This window comes from Lemur catta, chromosome 2 (genome assembly GCF_020740605.2).
Source record: "Lemur catta isolate mLemCat1 chromosome 2, mLemCat1.pri, whole genome shotgun sequence".
NCBI lineage: Eukaryota > Metazoa > Chordata > Mammalia > Primates > Lemuridae > Lemur > Lemur catta.
Window position 1 is genome coordinate 146490269 of NC_059129.1, and position 22742 is coordinate 146513010.

The following is a 22742-nucleotide window of genomic DNA, read 5'->3' on the forward strand; positions in this document are numbered from 1 at the left end:
CAGTTTAACCCACGTGTGTCCAGAGCACTCATTTCATAGATTGTTAAAATTAGTGCACAGAAGAGAGCGCTGAATCACGCCTCCCTGAGGTTCATTACAGTTGTTAAGATTTTATTTCCATTTTAGCCTGTTTGCTGAGTTACGTAAAATAATGAGACACTTCAATTATTACCCTTGATTTTTTTCCAAATCACTTAAACTGAGACAAGTGAGATCACAAGGCAAATCCCTGCAAAGAAACTCGTCACAGATGACCACAGCCCCTAACGAGAGCCGAGCTCTCCCAGCAAAAGGCAAAAGGTTCACCCCGTGGATGTGCTGTGACCAAATCTTCCGGAAAGCAGGAGAAAGGACCTCAGGAGGCCTTAGCTACACACTTTGCTCCCTGTAACACTAAACACCTTCCTCCGGTCTGACACGGGCCTCTGGTCGTCAGAACTGTGTCTTTGTGTCATGCAGTGAGCAGGACACCCTGGGACCATCTGACAGGACTTGCACACACTGAACAGACGATTCTAATCATGAGACTAACCTTGCGGATTGCGGATAATTTTTCTGCATTTTAAAGATAATGTAACAGAAACTCAGAAAAAATCATATTTTGTTCAAAATCACAGAGTGGCTCTGCCCGGGCTCATCTGCAACCCACTCTCTGTCCACCTGCACCCAGGTGCCGGGGCCAGGGGCCCCCCGGGGATGTCTGGGGGATGGTGCCTGGCTTACGTGGGGACGAGGGCCGCACGATCAGTGCCACAGAGACCTGGGCCTGAGCACCTGGGCGCCAGGAGCACCAGGCAGGGCCCGCAGGCCAGCTGGGGGCCGAGGGGCGCAGGCCTGGGGGCAGCAGGAGACCCAGCGGCCTCTGCGCCAGCCTGGCCCTTCAAAGTGCACTGAGTCCCCGCGTGTGCCAGGAGCTCCGGCGAGGTTGGCGTGTAGCTCTTCCCTGAACCCCGGCTCTGCTCCCTGGGACGTATGTCCATTGCTCAGGGTGCACCCCTGGGAGTGGCCTTTGGCTCTCGGTCACTTCCTGACACCGTTTTCCACAAGGTGCGACTGCGACCACCCTGTCTCGACACAGCCACACGTGAGCGTGTCCCAGACCCGTGGTTGGTATTTACGTCCGCGGCTGCCTCTGGGCAGGGGCGTCGGGCTCTTCCCTGAGGGGCCCGGTCCCTGCGCTGGGCTTCCTCTCTGAGAGCCACTTGGCAAGACGGGGCTCCGGCCCCCAAATTCCCAGGACTTTCAAAGTCTGCTCTGACTACTGGTCAGGGGAACAGGTAGACAAACGGGCAGCAAAACCCTGAGCAAGCAGAGACCGCGGCGGCCGGCGGTACTCACCGTGGAAGCAGGACGGACAGCATTCGCCCTCCACGAAGGAGGGGTTGGCGCAGGTCGCTGGGGGGCAGGCGATTTGGTGGCAGATGGTTTTAAATTTCTGCAAGCAAAGAAAGGTACTCAGAGAACACTGGTTCACAGGTAACAGACCCTGGGGCAAGGGCTGCCGTGGGCTGGCCTGTCCCACAGGTGGCACGCAGTCAGGTGGGGGCGTAAAGGCATCTCTTCCTCTCACTGGGGCTCAGAGACGGCTCTTGAACCCATTTTGCTCCCTTCTTCCCCACTGAGCCAGGGGGACACAGCAGCTGCCGCCCACATATTGGAAGGGTGTGACGAGGAAAAGACACTAAGCTGTCTCCCCGTCCCGTGTCTGACAGTGCCCTGCACCTCCCAGATGTTTCCGCGGAGCCCCCACTGCGCCAGATCCAGGGAAATCAGAGACCAGCGAGGGCCAGGCTGACTCCCCATCCCAGCTCTGTCCCCAGCCGCTTGGCGACACAACACTGGCCCATCCTTCCCCTCTGGATCTGGTTCCTCTACGTGCAAAGAGGTGGACTCAAGTCAGGCTTAGGGTTACCTGCACTTCCCGGTCTTACTCACGGGTTTCCTCCCCATCTGGGCACAGCTTTACACGCAGCCCCTGAACATCGCCACGTGTTAAACGGCACCTTAAGAAGAACTGCACGGCGCTTTCTTGCTCCGGGGAAAGCAGACTTTCCGGGCTCTCACCTTGCAGGTGCACGTGGTGCAGCTGTCCACCACCCAGGTTTCGTTTTCCGCAAAGAAGCGCCCATCCTGCCAGCAGGCTGACACGTTCCTGGTCTTAGGAGGGCCTCCGACGAGCTCCCAAAGAAACTGGTTGTCGTTTGACTGGAAGAGCAAGTTCGACATGTGAGTGCAGACAAGAGCACGCCACGCTCAGCCGTCGCTTGTGGGTGAAACACGACGTTCCTCCTCGGTTCCAGAGCACTAACGTCAAGCAGCAGAAGCCGCCAGGTGTGCAGCAAGCCCTGAGTGGGGACCGCAGAGCCTCGCAAAGGTAGATGACATTCAGACCCACATAAGACCTGCCCGCTGCTGTGACTGCCTCAGGTGTCACTGGGCGTCAGCCGGGCTGCGACTGAGGGGCGGGGGGAGGCCCAGTCCACTGCAGCTAAACACTAGTGTCGACTCACTGATGCATCCACCCTGCCTTCGTTCAGCAAACGCGGCAAGTGCCGCTCTGCTACAGCAATGGCCAGGACACCGGCAGGTACGGCTCTGGCTGTCTCGAGGGTTACAGACCGGACCAGAAGATGCAAAGTTTAAGAAAAATCAAAAAATGAAAACTACACCACATCTCCCTAAATACGTTTTCCCTCCCTCGTTCCAAGCAATCCTCTTGGGACAATATCACCTGTGCACCTTCCCCCCCGAGTGGCAGCTGCTGACTTGGGGGTTTGGAGCCTTTGAGAATCCGCAGAATGACACGGACCTTTGCTCACACAAATGCAGAGACAAACCCATTCTCACTTTCCGTGCAATTTAGGGAGTTCACAGATTTAATCCCTGACTCAAACTTAGTAACTTGGTCCTGCGAGTCCATCCCAGTTTGAGGGTGAACTCAGGGAGGCTCCACCCCGAGCTCTGTCCCAGGTCAGCTGCGTTGTGCTCCACGTAAGTGGAAGTGCCCTGAGTTCTGGTCGCACGGCGGGATGACAGGTGACGTGTCTCACAGGGCCCACGAGGAAGCACGGCAGGCACTCGCAGAGCAGGGAGGCTCCTGCCACCGGGGCCGCCCACAGCAGGGCACTCTAGTGACAGACCCAATCCCCATAATTCCTCCCCCAGCAAACGCCGGGCTCTCTACAGAAGTCTGGTGGGGGGACAGGGACAGCCGCCGCCACCTGTGCCTCTCAGAACCGCCCCAGCGCCAAGGCTCTGGTGGGAAGCTCTGGAAGCTGCACCATGTCCCTTGGCTGACTCCCGAGCCAGCGCCATGGCCTCTGCTTCTGGGGGGCCCACTCCATCTGCCCCCAAAGGCGTGGAGACTGTGCTGGTCCTGGCACATCTGCACCAGGATCAGGACAACGCCCGGGCCTTCCACCTGGAGACGGAGGGTGCAGGGACGAGGTCCCGGCAGAGTTTCTCGGTCCCCTCTGCTAGGAAACGCCCCCCGCAGCGGCCCCAGGACAAGAAAAGGCTGAACTGGACCCCCCACCGTCCCCCCACTCCCCACGCTGCCCTCTCCCGGCTTCATTTACTAGATGTCTTGTAGTCACACCACCACACCCGGGCTCAGGCACCGACTCTGCAGGGCGGCGTGACCACGAGAACGTCACCTTCAGTCCGGTTTCCTACTTTACGTCACCCTTTCTGAGGCACCTTGGGCACCTTTCCCCCCGCCCCCCGGACAGGCTGTGCAGGTGCAAGCGGACGTGACTCGTGTCAGCCTCACAGTGACATCCCGTCTCTAAGGACGGGTCGTGCTCCTCAAACCTCGGAGGCTGCTCCTCCAATACCAATCCTTTCAATAAAAGCACTTCCTATATGTATATTCTTAAGGTTAAGAAAATAAATTTCTCAAAATTAAGAACTTATTTTCAAGGCTGTATATCTGGGGCCCGAGTCTGCATTCGAACACCTGCTACCGTCTGTCCAAGGTCCCGCGGCTGCAGAACCCGAGGTGGCCCCCCTGCAGCGCGTCCCCAGGCCGCCGCCCGCCGGTCACCCCAGGCCCGCCCCGGGAGGCCGCCGCGCGCGGGCACCCACCACTCTCTTCAGGCTCTCGCGGAGCTGGCTCACGACGACGTGGAGGCCGGAGAGCTCGCTGACCATGTTGCCCAGCTCCTCGCAGGAGCGCTCGCACACGGGCGGCCTCGGGCCCGCGCCCACGAACTCGGTGGCGACGTGGGGGCTCAGGCGCAGCGTGTCCGTGTTCTCGCTGATGGCGTTGAGCTCCGCTGGGGACAAGCACAGCACAGACATGAGAGACCCGCCACGCCGACCCCTGCCGGGGGCGCACGGCGGCGCCCCAGGTGCGGGGCTGACCCGCGGCAGCCCCCGGGTGGCCTTGTGCTAAGTGACACCCAAGGACAACACGACAGCTGCAGGCGGCCGTTTCCAACTAAGACCCAGGAGTTCCGAGAGGGGCGGGGCGGGGGTGGGCTCAGGAACCGGAAATGCGGCGGCGCCAGGGCGTGCACCTGCGCCAGGGCGTGCACCTGCGCCAGGGCGTGCACCTGCGCCAGGGCGTACGCGGGGTCACGCACGCCGCAGCTCCCTCCCGCCGGGGTGGCAGCAGCTCCTGGCTTCTCGCCCCGCGCTTAGTGCCCTGCGGGTCTGTCTCCGAGAGCACGGCCGCACTTCCAGCGCTTCCTGCCCCCCTTCCCGCGGCCCGTGCTGTCCCTCGGAGCCAGCCCCGTGTCCTCTCGCCCTAGGGGACCAGCCCCTGGACACCGGCCGCCGCCTCACCCGGCTCCGCCAGCGCGGGTCCTTCCCGGGGGCGGGCAGACACCCCCGCTGCCACCCCCGGGCTGGCGGGGAGTCGCCTGTCGTGGGCCCAGAAGCCCACGGGCTGCCCGACGCCCCAGTTCACGGACACGTGGGGACGGTCCACAGTTCACGGACTGACGCGGGAGCCGCCCCAGCCCCGCGGGCCACCGGGGCACGGCCGGGCAGGGGCTCCCGGCAGGCTCATCACAGCTGTTCTCACCCAGGGTGAGTCTCGCTCTGTCACCCTGGCTAGAGTGTGCCGTGGTGTCAGCCTAGCTCACAGCAACCTTCAACTCCTGGGCTCAGGCGATCCTCCTGCCTCAGCCTCCCGAGTAGCTGGGACTACAGGCATGCGCCACCACGCCCCACTACTTTTTTCTATTTTAGTAGAGACGGGGGTCTCGCTCTTGCTCAGGCTGGTCCCGAACTCCTGAGCTCAAACGATCCTCCCACCTTGGCCTCCCAGAGAGCTAGGATTACAGGCGTGAGCCACTGTGCCTGGCCTATCACATATTTTAAATGCTGTATTTTTTTTCTCAGACATTCCATTGCTGCTGAATTATTACTTGTAAATCTCACAATTCTGCCAGGCATTCTTTTATTGAGCTTTTTTCACTTGGTTAAAAGCCGTGTTGCAATTCACACTAAGCTTAGAAGCTTCCCGCAAATCCGTTATGTCTCTGACCATGTGCAGCCACATAAATATCAACATACTAACAGCTGCATATATATATATATGGGGGGGGGGCTCCCATAAATGGATTCTAAGTGGATTTTACTCACTGTATTTACTTTCATTTGTTCCAAAAGAATCTTTAACTTACCCAGGATATTTATTTTTCATTCCTTTACTAGTTAAGCAAAAACTGGTACACATGTTTGTTTACTCCCCTGCCCGTGCCGTGAGTCTAGTTTGACCCGACAGGAACCTTCCCCATCCTGCAAGTCCCGGATTCCACCAACACTCTCCGTGTGCAGCGGTAACGCCAGGCCCTCCACGAGGTTGCTCTCGTCTTTAACAAACAGTGACAAAGGTCATGCCATTCCCAAGTGCCAGTTCACGCACCGGCTGCTCCTGTGAGACCCAGTTTCTCTGAGGCCGGCGTAGCCAGTGCAGGAGCACAACGGAAATTTAACGGCCTTCAGATGCGCCCCAGCGACCCCAGTGCTCCGAGCGGCAGACTCCGGTTGACCATGAGATGTTCCCAGAGAGACATAAATGTGCAGATCCTACTTACTCCACACCCAGAGGGAACACAGATTTCTGTGTCAACCTGCTTTTTCAGAAGGTCTAGGAGCTTCCTATAACGTTTAAACATTTGCTCTCAGCAGTTGCAGGAATCATTGATGAGCGTTGAAATCAGCAGCGCTTGCTAGGATGGGGCGCTGGTAAAACACACATGCACCACAGGTCTGCTTACGGAGCTGTGGCCCGTGTCGGCCACGGCCGGCTGCTGCACCCACCACGCGTTACGACAGCCCACCCAACAGGCCGTCGGCTGCCCCAGTCTAGTGTAACTGGACCTGCGTCTAATGATGGCACAAATTTGTGATTAGGGACACTGCTAAGAGTATAGTTTCTCTTTATAAAAGCAGTATTTGTATATATTAGTGGAAGTACACACATACGCATATGTATCTAAAATATAGCAAATTTAAAAATTATTGCAACAACAAAGTGTGCTCAGAAGTCCCACTGCCACCAACCCCATGAACCTTGGGACTGAACTGCCTTGTTCAGACATTCGAGCCCTTTCCTGAGCCAGGATGGCTCCCTGTGGGCCAGTCACCCCTTGGACAGCTCAGCCCGTTAGGCAGTGTTAGGGTGGAGGTTAGAGCCGGGATTAGGATTCGAGCCGAACTTCCGGTCCCCTTTCATGGATAACAAAATGTGTCCCTTCCCTCTTCTCCATCACGAGGTTTTAACTGCTGACCTGGCAGAGCGGACTCTAGGATTGATGCGCAGCTTTGTGATCTAAATAAAATCAGGTCCTCCTCGCACTGGGGCACCCCCACACCCCTTCCTCTCCATGCTGTCCCCATGGGCTCAGTTTCTGACGTCACACGGCCGTCCCACCTCTTCAGAACGCTTTGCTTTTTTAGTGACTGTGGCCCACCCCTAAAAGGCAGGGACTTGATGCTAAGGGACTGTTAGGTGGCATTTCAGCAGCAAGTGGAAGACAGGGATGAGATTTGGTCCTGAGCTACAGCCGGGGCGGAGCCTGGTGGCACTGGGAGACACTCGGGCAGCTCACGGGTGCGCACGGTGACCCAGAGGCTCCCTGTGACTGACGCGGGATGTGCACAGTGACTGGGACATGCACAGTGACGCTTCTGAAGCTCCCTGCTGGATCTCATAGTACTTCTGCATCAAAGACACCAAATCCTGCACATCCTGCATGTTGACCCATAAAAGAAGTTTGTCGTTGTCATAATTTTGAATTGAAATGAAGTGGCCTTCATGAAAAGAGACACACGCTGGGCTGTGTGGGACACCGGAGACCCAGGGGAGGAGCCGCTCACGGCTCGCAGGGTGCAAACTGGGCCCTCGCACCACCTCCCCGGGCCTCAGTTTCTGTCTTTGTAAAGTGAAGATGAAAGTGCCCATCTCTAAGTTATCCTGAAGATTAACTGACATACTGCATTGTAAGGGCCTGGCACAGTGACCTTCGGAAACTAAATGCTAGCCAAGTATGGTTGGAAATATAATTCACATGTAACCAGCAGACAATGTGAGATTATCCATCAATAGTTTAAGTAGTATAGATTTTCATAGCATGATGAAATCAACAACTCTGAATAGTACAAGAAAACGTCTATAAATCAAGTTTGACAAATACCTACGATGCTTTCTTGTGCTGAAATTAATATACTGAAAAACTCGCCTATATTTAAAATCATGTTAAAGTGCCAGCTATTTATTTTTGGCTTGTGTAATGAAATTTTTTGGATTATTAAAATGTAGTCAAAATTAATCCTTCAAGAAATTTATCATTTTCACATTTCAACATGTCTAGGTTGATAGACACGTCATAGACAATAATGGTACTTTATTCAGATGTTTTTACTTATATCCTCACCAGCACACACACACACCACCCCCCCCAAGCCAAAAAGAAACCCTAAGACAGGAAGTAAAACACGAAACGCATTGTCCAAAGCACACCTACCTCCCTGGCCTTGCTGACAACCTTTCTTGCTCAGAACATCTTCCACAGAATTTTCAAAAACTAAGTGGACATTCTGAAGCAAACCCTGTGAATATATACAAGAAGAAAACTAGAGCAACAGGCAAATATCCAATATCTGATGCCAAGATAAATGACATTTGAAAAATACAAGATGGAATCTTCAAATAGAATATTTTCTTCTGTGTGGCAGGTTTGAAACCTCTTTATAACCTGTTTTTCTGTATATGTTACTTTTGAAATTTATTTTCATGCATGACAGAAGAAATGGGAGTTTAACATAAAAAATTTACCAACTAGCAGAAGACAGAGTTCCCTGCAGAAGGACAGCCCGAGGAGGAAGCGGCCAGTTTTGCCTTCTGAACGTGCTCACGGGGACACAGGGCTGTTCCCATTTAACAGTTTGCAGAGCACTCATGGCCACCGACGCTCTTGCATTTGGCTAAAAGGCTCAGAACTATCCGCCGGTGCCATCCAAGACGAGGACACAGGGTCCAGAAGGCTGCCCTCCACCTCCTGAGGGGTCAGCCACTCTACGTGGGCCGGGCCAGTCACATACCCCGCGGGGCTCCCTGCACCCACTAGCGATGAGTCCAATAACAAGCTATGTGTCTCTGCGCCTATTGCTCAAGTGACCGAGTTTAAACGTGTTCATTTCCAAGAATATGCACACGTCTGGAAAGGGGCAACGCACCACTGTAGATTCTAAATGCTTGTGTTTTTAGAAAGATTTTGTTCCCAGCGTATTTTACCTAGGACGGACATGAAACTCTTCCCTCATAAATGGATAGCGCTTTCCTCAGGAAGGGGCTGCGGTAATCTGGTCTCCCGTCACCTCACTACTCAACGAGTTTAGGAGTGGTCACAGCTACGATAAAATGAATCTGGGGTTGCCAGAAACGTGAGTGGGGTTGATGCCTCGACCGCCAAACCAGGCCTCCATCTCGGTTGATGACAGGCAGGGCAGGTGGGAGAGCACACCTGTGAGAACTTTCTCTGCTTATTCACAGCTTAGAAAAGTGTGCATGTGTTGTGTGTGGTGCGTAGTATGTGCATGTGAAAATGTCACTGTATGTGCAAAAGTGTGTGTGACAGTGCATCTGTATGTATGTATCTGTGTGCATGTGTGCCAGTGTGTGTATGCATGTACTTGTACACATGTGTGGTGGATATGTGTATGCATGTGTATGAGTGAATTGTGTGTGTGCATCTGTGCAAGTGTATGCACAAGTGTGCATGTGTGGTTTGGTGCATGTACCTTTATGGGGGCGTGTGTGCATGTGTGCACATGGGTAGGTGTGTGGTGTGCTGTGTGTGCATGCATGTGAATGCATGCATAAGTGGGCACGTGTATGTGTGAGTGTGCGTGTGGCCTGCTGTACCTGTGTGGGGGCTGTGTGTGTGCAGACGTGTGTGTGTGAGTGTGCGTGTGGTCTGGTGTATCTGTGTGGGGGCTGTGTGTGTTTTAGTGTGTATGGGGGCTGGTGTACCTGTGTGGGGGCTGTGTGTGTGCAGACGTGTGTGTGTGAGTATGTAACATGCCTCCCCGCGCAGACCCAGACCCCCGTGCAGCACCGCGTCCCGCGCCACGTACGTACCCTGAAGTGGCTGTCGCGGGCAGCGCCCTTGGCCACGTACATCCTGCTCCGCTCGGGCTCTAGGTGCTCGTAGAAGGGCTCGTCCAGGGTGAAGCTGTCGATGAGGTCGCAGCCCACGTACAGGCTGTAGGTCTCGCCGGCCACCTGCACCGTGACGTTCTTCCAGCGGGAGTCGGCGAGGCCCACGTCCTCCAGGGACAGCACGTGCCGGGCGCCGTCGGCCCAGTAGGTGAGGTCCAGGGTGTCGGCCGGGCCGTTGGAGACGATCTCGAACTGCCGCTGGGCCTCGCCGGGGCCGAGCAGCGCCAGCAGCGTGCCGCGGGTCTTGCGGTCCTGCCGGAGCTGCGCCGAGAGGAAGAAGCCGTCGCGCCGCCGCGACAGCGCCGCGATCCTGCGCAGCGCGTCCGCGCCCACGGGCGGCAGGTGGTCGAAGCGCACGAAGCGGTAGGCGGGCGCGGCGGGGTCGGGGCCGCGGAACTGCTTGGCGCCGATGGTCTTGCGGTTGATGTTGCTGAGGCTGAGCAGGTCGAAGGTGCCATCCTCGTCCTGGCCGGCGGCTGAGCGACAACAGCGGGTTAGACGCGGGTCCGCGCCGTGGGTCCCCGTCTCTCCCTGCGCCGCAAGAGCGCAGCGCCGCTTGGGTGCGAGGCCACCCGCTCCCCTTCGCCAAGGGTGCGAGGCCACCCGCTCCCCTTCGCCAAGGGTGCGAGGCCTCCTGTTCCCGGCGCCCAGGAGCGCCTTCACCGTGTGCGCCCCCGGCCCGGAGCCGGGGCCAGGAGGCATCCTCAGCGCGGGGCGCAGGCGGCTCCCACCGCCCCAGGAGCCCTCCCCGTGGGGCGGCCGTGCAAGGACGCACGTTCTGGCACAAGCGCCAGGTCGTGACTGGAGGCCGCTCTCCCCAGCTCTTCCATCCCCGACATGGAGCTGAGTGCAACCTCTCTCTCCTCTCTCTGCCGTTTGAGTGATCAGGAAAAAAAATGGGGGGGGGGGGGGGGGGAACTAGAAAAGAAATGGACCTTTAGCCTTGCTATTGATGGAGTTCCAGAAGGCAACTGAATTTTACATTGCTTTCTTATTGCAATCACCTGTCTTCAAAAAATTACATTAGTATCTTGTTCTTTTGTAAAAATGTGTTTTCCACCTCATGTTCATGCTGTGGGAGAGGCTCCCAGACAAGGACTGGTCTCGAGTCTGTAAATGAATGGTTTTAAGTCACCGTATAAACTATTGGCAAGAGAAGTTATCGTACTTCACCAAAATTATAACAGTTTAAATAACTCTAAACAATATACTGACCAGAAAGTTTAATCAAAGCGTACTTGCCATCCAATACTTGGCAAATTAAAATGACTTGGGTGGGGCAAGGGCAATGTATGTAGCCTAGACATTTGTACCCCCATAATATGCTGAAATAAAAAAGAAAAAAAATATTATAATAAAGTGTGGCTGATGGAAGTGTGAATCGCACCACTCTCAGTGGAGCTGTTTGGCAACAATAAAGAGAATTAAACCTCTGACTCAGCAATTCCATCTTTATTCAAGTTGTGATCACAAATGCTAGCAAAGGCTTAACCACAGCAATATCCCTGCATCCTCATCTATACCAGTGAAAACAGAGTACCAATCTCACAGGAACTGGTCTGAACACGTTACGGCCTGTGATGGAATACTATGCAGCTGTTAAAATCACACTGTAGGAAGATAAACACATGGGCAACATTTATGACATGTGTTTTAAGTAGAAAGAAAGGGGGGAAGGAATTTATAAAACACAAAATGCATGCAGTGCTGTAAATATATAGGGGAGAGAAAGCTAAACTTTCAACAGCAAATGTCACATCTCTAAGTGGGTGGGTACTGTTCTCCAAGGCCTGAATTACCCAAAGATAAATTATTTCCTGTCATATTGATTCAAACGTAAGCAAATATTTTATTTACAAAGGAGTTGAGAAGGTTCGAGCAGATTAGGTTCTCCAACCACACATTTTATTACACTGTCTCTCATCTGTGGCTAAGCCACCTTCCGCGAGCCCAGGGCACCCGCGGCTTTGTTGACACTCACCTTTAGCGCCGGGCCACGCCCACAGAGCCATCAGCACCAGCCCCCAAAGCATCCTGCCTCCTGTAGTTTGACCCCTGGGAATAAATGAAACCCATGTCAGTTACAAACACTCAGCTGCAACTCTGATCCTTGCCTGGAATGTTTATTCATGTGACTGGGTAAAAACAATTTGCTTGTAAAAGTTAGCAATAAATGGATTCATGGGAAGCTAAAGCGAGATAAGAAATTTGCTTTCCAAACAGGACTCTTCCAACTATAGCTAATATGTATCGGACTGGTATACACTGACAGCACTGTGCTAATCATGTTCTAAATAGTCATAGTATTTGACCCTCACAATGACTCCGGAGGAAAGTGCCGCTGCTACTGTGCCCGTTCTGCAGACGAGCAAGTGCAGGACAGGAAGGGCTGTGGTCACCCAGAGCAGTTCTGTTAAGAAGCGTCGCCAGGACTCAGCTCCAGGAAGCTTGAATCTATAAAAATACCCAGCCTGGCAAGGATAATCTGTGAAGTCATTTTGTGCACATGTCCAAGAGGAAAAACAGTTATGCACCACTTAATTAAGTAGAATAAGTATTAACTGTATATGAAAGAAACAAACAATTTGGTGCACCATACTTACAAAGAACGGGACGTTTTACTTAGCAATCATCTTTACCCTGCTTCTCTGTTTTCCTTTAGGCCTATTTTTCCATCTTGAGGATTCTGACTTGGCTCGGCTCAAAGGGGCTGGACCAGAAGTCAGGAGACCTGGACGGAAGCCCAGGCCCATGTTAACCCCTGCGGGTCGCAGCTTCTGCATCTCCCGACGAGCCTGTGGGGCTGTGGCTCCGAGGCCCCTTGCACCCCTGTGTCCACATCCTGCTCTAAGTCGAAGCCAATACTGAGACCCTCACTCCTCTCATGTCTAATATATCAAAGCTCACTAGCTTCTCATTGTTAAAGAAATGCAAGGACGCTCCCTGTCCAGAAACATGTGGTAAACTGGACACAGTCACCTTCCAGGAATGGAGCATCACTCCCCAGAGGAGGAGGAAAGTCTGGCAGCGCCCCAGGCCCCTCTGGAAGCCGGAGCCTGCTCTGCGCAGGGCTGTACACGGGTCAGCTCCGATCGCGGCCAAGCCTCGGGGCGCAGGAGGCAGCAGGCGGCAGGGCAGCCCCAGGGCGCCTGCACCCATGCTGAGCTGTCTGGCCTCGGCTGAGCAACCCCAGGCAAATTATCTAACCTCTCTGCCTCAGTTTCCTCATCTGTACAATGAAGAAAATAGTCGTTTAAAATATCTATAAAATAAAATAGTGGTTATGAGAACTGAATTAAGCAAATGAATATTCACATGGTTGTGATCTAGCACAGTGCGCGGGGTGCGCTGTGCATCTGGAATGTTCCCCACTCCAGCTGTCCAGGGCAGTCACGGCGATAACAACAGTGCTGTTATCGGGGCCTCTCCACAGAGCTCTTGAGAGGGCAAAATTACCCGAGCAAACCCTGGCCAGCGAGCACCGCAGAGTGGTCGTGGCATGACCAGCAGGTAGACAGCCCAGGGCCCTCCTCGCCTCCTCCCCACCTGGCTAGGTGTGAGCAAGGCTGTCCCCCACCTCCCTGCAGGTGGCATGTCCTGCAGACCGTAGGTGGCACTCACTCTGCAAGGACAGGACAGCACAGGCCACAGCTCTGATGTCCGGCTTCATACGCACAGGCTTAAACAGTAAATTAAACTCCACTGTGACAGGATCAAACCCTACTCTGTCCCCGACTCGACGTGGGACCCTAACAGGGCAGGAGCATGACAAAGGTGTCAGCAGCCTGCCAGGTGTCAAACAGCCCAGCACAAGGCGCCCGTCTCACCTCATAGGATGGTGACAAGAAAAAATGAAAATAAGTGGGTCAGGGATAGAGAGTCTCCGCACGACAGCCTCGTCACACCAGGGCCGTTCGACAAGGAAACCGAGGCACAGCCGCGTGGACGCCCATCGAGCCTGCAACGACCTCTCAGTTTCCCCTCATTTATACCTGCGTTTATGGTCAGATTTTTCCAAAAGAAAGACTTCCCGCGCTGTTCTGCAACAGATTGTCATTTGAATTTTTAAAGGTCTTTTAAAATTCTTTTTCCACAGGAGCGACCAAAAGAAAAGGGAACTTTGCTGAGAGACAGTTATTGCTCCGTCAAGAGTGAAACGTTGAGTGCCCAGAACCGTCTCAGCCTTCCGTGGGTTGGCGTTAAACCCGCTCTGCTTTAGTGGGGGCAATGGGAACCTCCCGCTTGCTTTTCATATGCAAATTACCCCCAGAACTTTTTAAAATAGCTGTTCCCTGGCTGTCCTAGTGCTTGTCATAGGCTTACTATAAACCACTTGCTCGTAACATTCAAAAACACTTTTTCAACTACTAGTAATGTTTAGAATCAGAGTTTCTATAATCTCTGCTTCTTTTTCACATTCTCAGGAAATCGTTGCTCAGTCTTCTCTCATGATCCCTCCTCAAGAGCAAACCCTCATGTGGAAGCTGTTTATTCTGAAGATGAAAACATGAGCATCTGCCCAGCGTTCCCGGGCAGGGACGTGCATTGAAGCGGCAGCGGTCACTGAGGGGGCACGAGTGCCAGGGAAGGGGGCGTTGTGACCCCTGAAAATAAATGCTTCAACGAGCTCACTTGCCTCAGTTGTTCCAGTAAGTGGTAAAAATGCCACGTGAAGAACGTTTGCTGTTGGTGTTTATACATAAGTCCCCCACCGTCAATTAGGAATCTACGTTGTACTTTTTTCCTTTCCCCTCTTAGAAATCAAGAACTTTTTCTGAGAATTACAGTACAATGAAATGATTTGGTAAATTCAGAAACAATCTTACCTGCTACGTAAAAGGATGCGGTGATGACTGACCGGAACGTGCAGGCGAGTCCGGAGAGGGCGAGGGTTTGCTGGCGGAGGAGAAAGAAGCCCGGCCCCTCCGTGCAGGGCGCCCGCGGACGTGGCCTGGCTGGCTCCCCTGCAGCCGGCTGCTTTATATGCACTTTCTCCTGCAGAGAGCTGTCAATCAGACTGGCCGGGAAGCTCATTTAATTCATTCCTTCGGAGCAGTGACATAATTCCTTCTTCTGATCTCACCATTCGTCCGGGTACCTGGCGCCGGGGTCCAAGCCCAGCCCTCTGAGCTGGACACCGCCCCCCGCACACCCGGACCCTGCCAGACTGGGGCGGGAAGGAGACAGGCGGAGAGAGGGAAGGCAGGGACGCACTTTTCCTGTCTTCTTTCAGGAAATAAAGTGCTATAAATAAAACTAGCAAGATTGGCTAGAACTCCCCATTTCGCTTAAGAGAAAAAAATGCAAGTTTTGTGCTGTAAACATGTTTCAAATTACCCAATCTGATACTGGTCTTTCTAAACCAAGTAAGTGACAACCAGTAAGACATAAAATAAATCAGTGGGTATAAATGATTAGTCTGTGTATTGACGAGGTTATTATACTGAATGCATTAATTTTATCTTGTGGAAAATACAGTATTTAATCTAAAAGGAAACATCTCAGGCAGTTAGAAGACTGACGAGGGGTACTGCAGCTTCAGGAGAATAGATTTTAATTCCAAACCTACTTCCTCTGCTCACCGGGGTCCCCTAAAGGACATCCCTGCAGTTGGCCACTACCTGGCCAAGGCCATGTGGCACACACTTTCCTAGTGGCGTGGAGCAGCCACGATCAGATTCTTCAAGTCTCAATCATAGGGACGGCCTCCTGCCAGGGCGGCTCGGAATGAGGACGCAGAGAGGTGAGGGGAGTGGCAGCAGCCCCCCAGCTCCCCTGGCGCCAAAGTCAAAGCCAGAGTGGACGGTGGACAGGGGAGGGGCTGTGTGTCCCCAGGTCGGGGTGTGGGGGGGGTGGCGAATGTACCCAGACCCTCAGTCTTGCTAAAGAACATTAACAAAACAGGTGTGGAGACAGCTTTCAGCCACTGTGGGTCTTTGGCAGGGAAGCATCCTGGAGGGTCCCAGCGCCCCTGTGCCTAGATCCAAGTTCGATGGGGTCACGGGCAGAGGGACAGCAGCCCTGCTGCCTCCAGCCCCTGGGTATTCTGCATGGACATGTGGGGGGCAGGGACAGGGACAGGTTTGGACACTGATGCTTTTTCTTGTGGCAACGGTTCACGTGTCACTTGGTAAACAACACTGATTTTGTGACATATGGAGAGAGGAGACTACACTCAGTGTATGTGACGTGTTTAAGGTAGGATATCTGGCTTTTGGTCAGCTAGTTGGTGACAAAGTCATCATTTGAATTTAAAAGTCTGGAGTCATGTTTATATAAATAGATTGATTTTATGTAGACTGATGTTTTCTCAATTTCAAAAATACAATGACGCATAACCCAGTTTCCCTTAAAGAATTTTAAGTGGATAATTATCAGGTCATCAGTTATCTTTCCTTGCTGTGGGTTGGGTTTTCTGTGGTTAGGCAGGAAGGTTTGGGTCTGGTGCTCCGCAGGGACATAAAACGTGCCTGTGTGCACTTCTGCGTCCTTAGCTCGCTCAACACGCGGCTGCCGAGCCGGGCTGCAGACCCAGGGCACCGCCACTGCCGAGCATTTCGGGAGTGCGGGGGGAGGAGGCAGGGACGTAGCTTCACAGTTGGGAGGAGAAGGAGCCGTGAGTGTGGACCCTCCGTGTGTCTTGGCCAAGAGAAACTCAGCATGGGTCACGGTGCAGAGAAGAAGAAAATTCTCCCTTAACATTGTCCAGCTGGGCGGATCCGGGAAGGCTTCCCGGGGGAGGCAGAGGTGAGCCGCCTGGAACACGTTCCGTGGATAGAGCCCCCTATGTGGAGAAAACGTCTCGGGAAAGACATTGAGTGGGAAGTAATGGGGTATAAGGGAAAGATGAGCTGCTAGAGCACAGGCTGCTCAGAGGGATGGAACCGCGTCCGCCCGGGCTGGGAGCCTGTTCCGCAGGCAGGAGGAGCCGCGAGAGATGTTCCTGGAGGGATGAAGTTGGACTCACGGCCCCACTGCAGACCCGCGGGCGGGGAGGCAGGGCAAGGCCCCTGGCCAGCCTCCCCCATGGGAGCCCAGCAAGCGAGGACAGAGGGGACACGTGATGGAACCACCAAGCAAGCTGGCGGCCAAGGCGGGAAAGCTGAGAGACTCTTGAGTGAAGCAGGGGAAGCTCGGCGTCTGCAGGGGAGGGAAGAGAAGGCGGCGCAGACGCTGAAGGCTGAGCCAGGCACCCCCAGACTCACGTCCCCCCAGGGCCTGGCAATGTGAACACGCTGGAAACGCTGATGTCTTCGCAGATGAGATCAAGCTGGGATGGCGCCCACTGGGGCTGGGTGGGTGTCCTCACGAGAAGAGGGAAAACTGGACACAGCCACACCGTCGCGGAGGGGCAGAGACGGGAGTGACACCCAGAGTATCCCAGGGTGGCCAGTGACCCCAGCGTCTGCAGAAGACAGGGCAGTGTCCCCCCGGCACCTTTGGAGGGAGTGTGGCCTGGCCAACACCTTCGTTTAAGACTGCTGGTCCCCAGAGCCGTGACAGTAAGTTTTTGTTGTTTCAAGCCACCTGGGCTGAGGCACTCACTGTAGCTGCCTAGGAAGCTGCAACAGGCACCTCAGAGACGTTGCGGGGTCAGAGCGGGACCACCGCAGAGCACACGTTGCGATGAAGGGATTCACACAACGCACTTGGTTCCCGGTGCACACGAAAGCTACATTTCACCATACTGACGGCTGTAATAGCATTAAGTCTAAAAACAACGTGCATTGCCTAATTTCAAAAATGCTTTATTGCTAGAAGAAAATACTAAGGACCATCTGAGCCTTCAGTGGGCTGTGATCTTTTTGCTGGGGGAGGGTCCAGCCTCGATGCCCACGGTGCTGACCGATCAGGGGGGCAGCTGCTGGAGGTGAGGGCGGCTGTGCTGATTTCTTAAAATGAGACAAAAATGAAATTTGCCCATCAATTGACTTCCTTTCATGAAAGATTTCTCGGTAGCATTCGATGCTGTTTGATAGCATTGGACCCACAGGAGAACTTCCTTCATAACTGGAGTTGGTCCTCTGACAGGCTCCCGCTGCTTCGCTAAGTTTACAGAACATTCCAAACCCTTTGCTGTCATTTCAACAGTGTTCCCAGAATCTTCACCAGGAGTAGGTTCCATCTCAGTAAACCACTCTATGGCTCATCCATAGAAGCAGCTCCTCACCTGCTCGAGTTCTGTCCTGAGACCCCAGCAATTCAGGCTCCACGTCTAACTGTAGTTCTCTTGCCGTTTCCACCCCAGCCGCAGTGACGTCCTCCACTGAGGTCTTGAACCCTGCCAGGTCCTCCACGAGGGCTGGAATGAACTTCTTGCAAACTCCTGTGAATGTTGCTATTTGGACCTCCTCCCATGAATCACGATTGTTCTTTATGGCATCTACAATGGTGAGTCCTTTCTAGAAAGTTTCCAATTTATTGTGCCCAAATCCATCAAAGGAATCACTATCTGGACAGCTGTAGCCTAACAAAATGCATTTCTTACGTAATCAGACTTGAAAGTTAGAAGTGCTCCTTTACCCCTGTGCTGCAGAATGGGTGCTGTGTTACCAGGCATGAAAACAACATTCATCTCCTTGGACGTCTCCATCAGAGCTCTGGGGTGACCAGGTGCAATGTCAGTGAGCAGTAATATTTTGAAAGGAATCTTTTTCTGAGTAGTAGGTCTCAACAGTGGGCTTAAAATATTCAGTAAATCATGCTATAAACAGACGTGCTGTCATCCAGGCTTTGCTGTTCCATTTATAGAGCACAGGCAGAGGAGGTTTAGCGTAACTCTGCAGGGCCCCAGGATTTTCAGGATGGTCAATGAGCACTGGCTTCAACATGGAGTCACCGGCTGCACTGGCCCCTGACAAGAGTCAGCCTGTCCTGTGCAGCTTTGACTTCTCCTCTGCAGCCATGAAGGTCCTAGATGAGGTCTCTTCCAGTAGAAGCCTGTTTTGTCTCCATGGAAAATCTGGGGTTTAGTGTAATCACCTTCATCAGTGATCTTAGCCAGGTTTTGTCTATAACCTGCGGCAGCTTCTACATCACACTTGCTGCTTCACCTTGCACTTTTGATACGGAGACGGCTTCTTTCCTTAAGCCTCATGAACCAACCTCCACTAGCTTCCAGCTTTTCTTGTGCAGCTTCTTCACCTCTCTTAGCCTTCATAGAATTGATGAGAGTTGGGGCCTCGCTCTGGATTAGGCTTGGGCTTAAGGGAATGTTGTGGCTGGTTTGTTCTCTTAAAATCCAGACCACTGAAACTTTCTTCTTATAAGCAGTGAGGCTGTTTTTATCATTTATATGTTCCTGGGGTGGCACTTTTGATTTCTCTTAAGAACTTTTCCTTTGCACTCACAGCTTGGCTGTTTGGTACTGAAGGCCTAGCTTTTGACCCGTCTCAGCTTCTGACAAGCCTTCCTCACTAAGTTTACTCATTTCTGGCTTTCGAGTTAGAGTGAGAGATGTGAGACTCTTCCTTTCACTTGGACTCCTAGGGACCATTGTAGGGTTTGTTGGCCTAATTTCAATATTGTTGTGTCTCAGGGAGGAGGGAGGCCCAAGGAGAGACAGAGACATGGGAATGGCCGGTCAGTGGAGCAGTCGGAACACACTTGCTGATACGTCCCCATCTGACATGGGCAGGGTTCGCGGGGCCCACCCAATAGTGCACCAGTTACAACAGTAACGTCAGACACGCTCGTCGCAGATCACCGTAAGAGACGTGCCAATGATGACAAAGTTTGAGCTATTATCAGAATTGCCTACATGTGGCACAGAGACGCCAAGTGCACCAGCTGTTGGAAAATGGCGCCGGCGGACTTGCTGGAGCAGGGCTGCCCCAAACCTTCCAGTTGTGAAAAATGCAGCGTCTGCGAAACATGACAAAGCCAAGTGCAACAAAACGAGCACGATGTGTCCGCACAGATGCATCCCCCGAAACTCCCACCATCACAGATGTTGTTTATAAAGTAGCCGAGAATCCCGCAGACGCCCCTGACAAGGCAAATCCCGAGAGGGGCAACGTCCTGGGCCGTGGGCAGACTCCCGCTGGAGCCGAGGAGCCAGCAGGGGATGCTGGGAAGGTGGCAGAGGACGTTGCCATGGGGACGGCGTGAGGGGAGCGAGTGGGCCCTGTGCTCCCAGCCTCGAGCACACCACACCCGCCAGCGCAGCCGCCCGGGGCGCAGTCGGTTAATCCCAGCTGTAACCAGGCAGAGCAGAGTTTGGCAGCAGCCTGCCCAGAGCAGTTTCTAGAACCTGGAAACCATACCGCCAGACCAGGAGGGTGGTGAGGCGCAGGGAGCCCGAGGCAGAGCTCAGCATCTGGGGACAGTGGCCCCCCAAGTCCCGCAGGGGGACAGGAGGACGGAGACACAGGCAGGGGGGCAGCGAGGGGGCGGAGCTGCCATCAGGTGAGGACTTGGCCAAGCAGCCCGTAAGCGGCAGGGCCACCAGGACAGACGGCGTCAAGACGAGCGGGCCCTGTCCCGGCAGAGAAGCGCAGGGGAGGCAGCTCGGCCAGACCGGGGCCCGGGCAGCAGGGTGCTGTGACTCACCGAGGTCTTTCTGACACACCAGGGCCCGGCGCTCCCAGAGCAGGGCCCGTGCCAGGAGCGAGGTGTGACAGCTGCCGGCATCTGTTTCCTCTTAGCCCCTCCTTGGCGGTGAGTAAGCAGCCACTCTCTCCCCTCCTCGGGGCGGGACGGTTACGGGAACTGGCTCTGCCACAACCAACAACAGAGGAGAACAAGAGTGTGCGCGTCCTGAGCACTGGGGCCGGTAGCAAGAGGAAGCAAATTCCTTTACAAAAAAGAAAGAAAGAAAAAAAAAAAAAAACAGCTCATGGGGCAGAGGCCAGGTGGGTTGGGGTTAGGGCTATTTCATCTTTGACGTGGACTAAGCACCCATCCCAAAATGCTAGTGTGGCATCGGGGGAGTGACGAGGCCCCAGCTGAGGGACAGGGAGGTGCAGGGAGCCCCTTTCCCACGGCGTGAGCAGAGCTGCACAGCTGTGGCCACCCCTCCCCGGCCGTGGCTCTCTCCTCTGTGCCACTGGCGAGATGACAGAGCCGGGACAGAAGAGCCCCGGGCTGTCCAGAACCTGCTTCTGGGCCAGGCCGGGGGGTCTGTGAGCACGGAAACTGTCCGTCCACTCCTTCGACAATTCCAGCAAGCTCAGAGCAGCACCCACCACTCAGGTATCCCCGGATCAGCGGGGGCGCTGGGGGTGCGTATGCAGCAGGTTCAGCTAGAGAGCAGAGGAGGACAGGCGGCTCATGGGTCCCAGAGTTGGGGCGCAGCCAAGAGCCAGGCCTGTCACTGGCTGTCCCCAGCCGGGGCTCTCGTGCACCACGCCCTGAGGCACCTGACATGTTTGCCTTCTGCTCAGACCTGTTGCCGTGGAAGGGTCAAAGCCCCGCGCCAGTGTCTGCTGGTTCTCTGACGTCCTCTGTGAGCACCGGACCCTGGAATCTGCCACCCGTGGCCGGGGTGCTCTGGGGGTGCGGGACCCGCAGCATTTGGTGGCCGGCCTAGCACTGGGGCTCATGGGACCTGCAGCTCAGCTCAGCTCCGCGGCAATCCCTGGGGCACTGCCCTCGCTCTGACCCCCCCCCCACCTGCGTGGTTTGCACAGCACCTGGAGGACCACCCTGGCCTTGGACTCATCTATCCGACTTGTGCTCAAATGCTCCACCGTGCAGGACTCCCCGTCCACAGCAGCCTGTCCCCTCCAGGAGCGAAAAGACCACCCCGCCGAGCTCCTCGAGCCAAGACCTCTGAGTCGCCCGTGTCTCTCCCTCCACAGGCCCGGCGAGCGCAGCGCAGCCAGCGCTCCCACTGCAGACCCAGCCTCGGCGCGGCTTCTCCCTCAGGGTCGCTGCCGTGGGAGCAGCGGCCACTCGGGAGGCCTAGGAGGTCACTGAACCCCTCTGTGTGCTGCCACAATCACCCCGAGACGGAGACAGTGCCAGGGCTTCCCCGGCAGCAACAGTGCCCAGCGCCTGGAGAGCAGTGGCGACACCCGCAGAGCGTCCAGCCAGCCCTACCCCGTGGTGGCCAGGGGACCCTGCGCCCCTGCCGGAAACCCCCGGGGACCCCAGTGCACGCAGCACAGAACCGACCACCCTGCCTGCCCCACCCTGGGCTTCCTTCCGGGCCTTGGACGCTGCTCTGGGCGACCTTGAACTTGCTGCCTCTCTGCCTCCGGCCTCGGATGGCGGATTCTCCTGGGAACGGTCACCCAGGTCGCAGCTGCGGCCCCACCCAGGGCTCTTCTCCGATGGGGGAGGGGGACCAGCCCCTCCCACCGCTTCCGGTCTCCTCCCCTGGGACGAGCGGGTCCCTGGCCGAGTCTCCACCTCCCTCCCCCACGCTGCGACCCGGCCCGAGCAAGTGCTCGGTGAGAGCCGCTGACCAGGACACGGACGACCAGGACACGGACGGAGCGTCCCCGCCACAGGCCTGGCCCGGGTGAGCGCGGGACGGGGACAGCCAGGAGGCGTGGGAGTGGCCAAGTCGTCCTCCCAGCGTCCGACTCATCCTTGACACGTGTGATCAGCGGAAAAGGAATCTGATTACCCCGCAGAAATGCAGTAATTAATATATGGCTGTTCATCCCTTGAGTTCATCCTTCTAACCTTAGCAAGAGCCGCGTGCCCGGGACTGCGCGGCCAGCGCGTGTGCCCCGGCTGTGAACAGCGCGCCGCCGCCCTCACCGAGCCGAGCGCCCGCGGGGACGGGCCACCCCGGGTAGAATTTCTTGCTTGGGAGCCGATCGCAGCTCTGAAGAGCAACTTCAGGTGCGGTTCTGCAGAACGCAGGTGCAAAGCCACGGACGGGCTGCGTTTGCCGCGGGAAACCTGCCGCCAGCGCCGCGTCTGCGCCGGCGTCCCCAGCGGCAGGTGCTGTCACCGCACCTGGCCGAGCGCAGGAGCGGAGTCCAGGCTCCCGGCTGGAGACACGGACGGGCGCCCGGGACGCGGCGGGGGACGCGGTGGCTGGACCCCGCCGGAACGCAGTGTGCCCGGACGCACCTGGGCGGAGGCGGCGAGAAAAGGGAGCGCTTGCCCT

At 55.3% G+C, this 22742-nt stretch overlaps 1 protein-coding gene across 1 annotated transcript in view; it reads right to left on the minus strand.

Annotated features, from left to right (window-relative positions):
- Window positions 1-14792, minus strand: part of THBS2 (thrombospondin 2) — a 29644-nt gene extending 14852 nt beyond the window's left edge. Inside the window, exons 1-7 of the mRNA XM_045544737.1 lie at window positions 14503-14792; window positions 11658-11731; window positions 9596-10152; window positions 7980-8064; window positions 4087-4277; window positions 2065-2205; window positions 1339-1435 (exon numbers count right to left, since the gene is read on the minus strand). Coding sequence (XP_045400693.1) covers window positions 1339-1435; window positions 2065-2205; window positions 4087-4277; window positions 7980-8064; window positions 9596-10152; window positions 11658-11709 — 1123 coding nt within the window. The 5' untranslated portion in view covers window positions 11710-11731; window positions 14503-14792. The remainder of the gene's footprint in view (window positions 1-1338; window positions 1436-2064; window positions 2206-4086; window positions 4278-7979; window positions 8065-9595; window positions 10153-11657; window positions 11732-14502) is intronic.
- Window positions 14793-22742: the final 7950 nt, after the last annotated feature.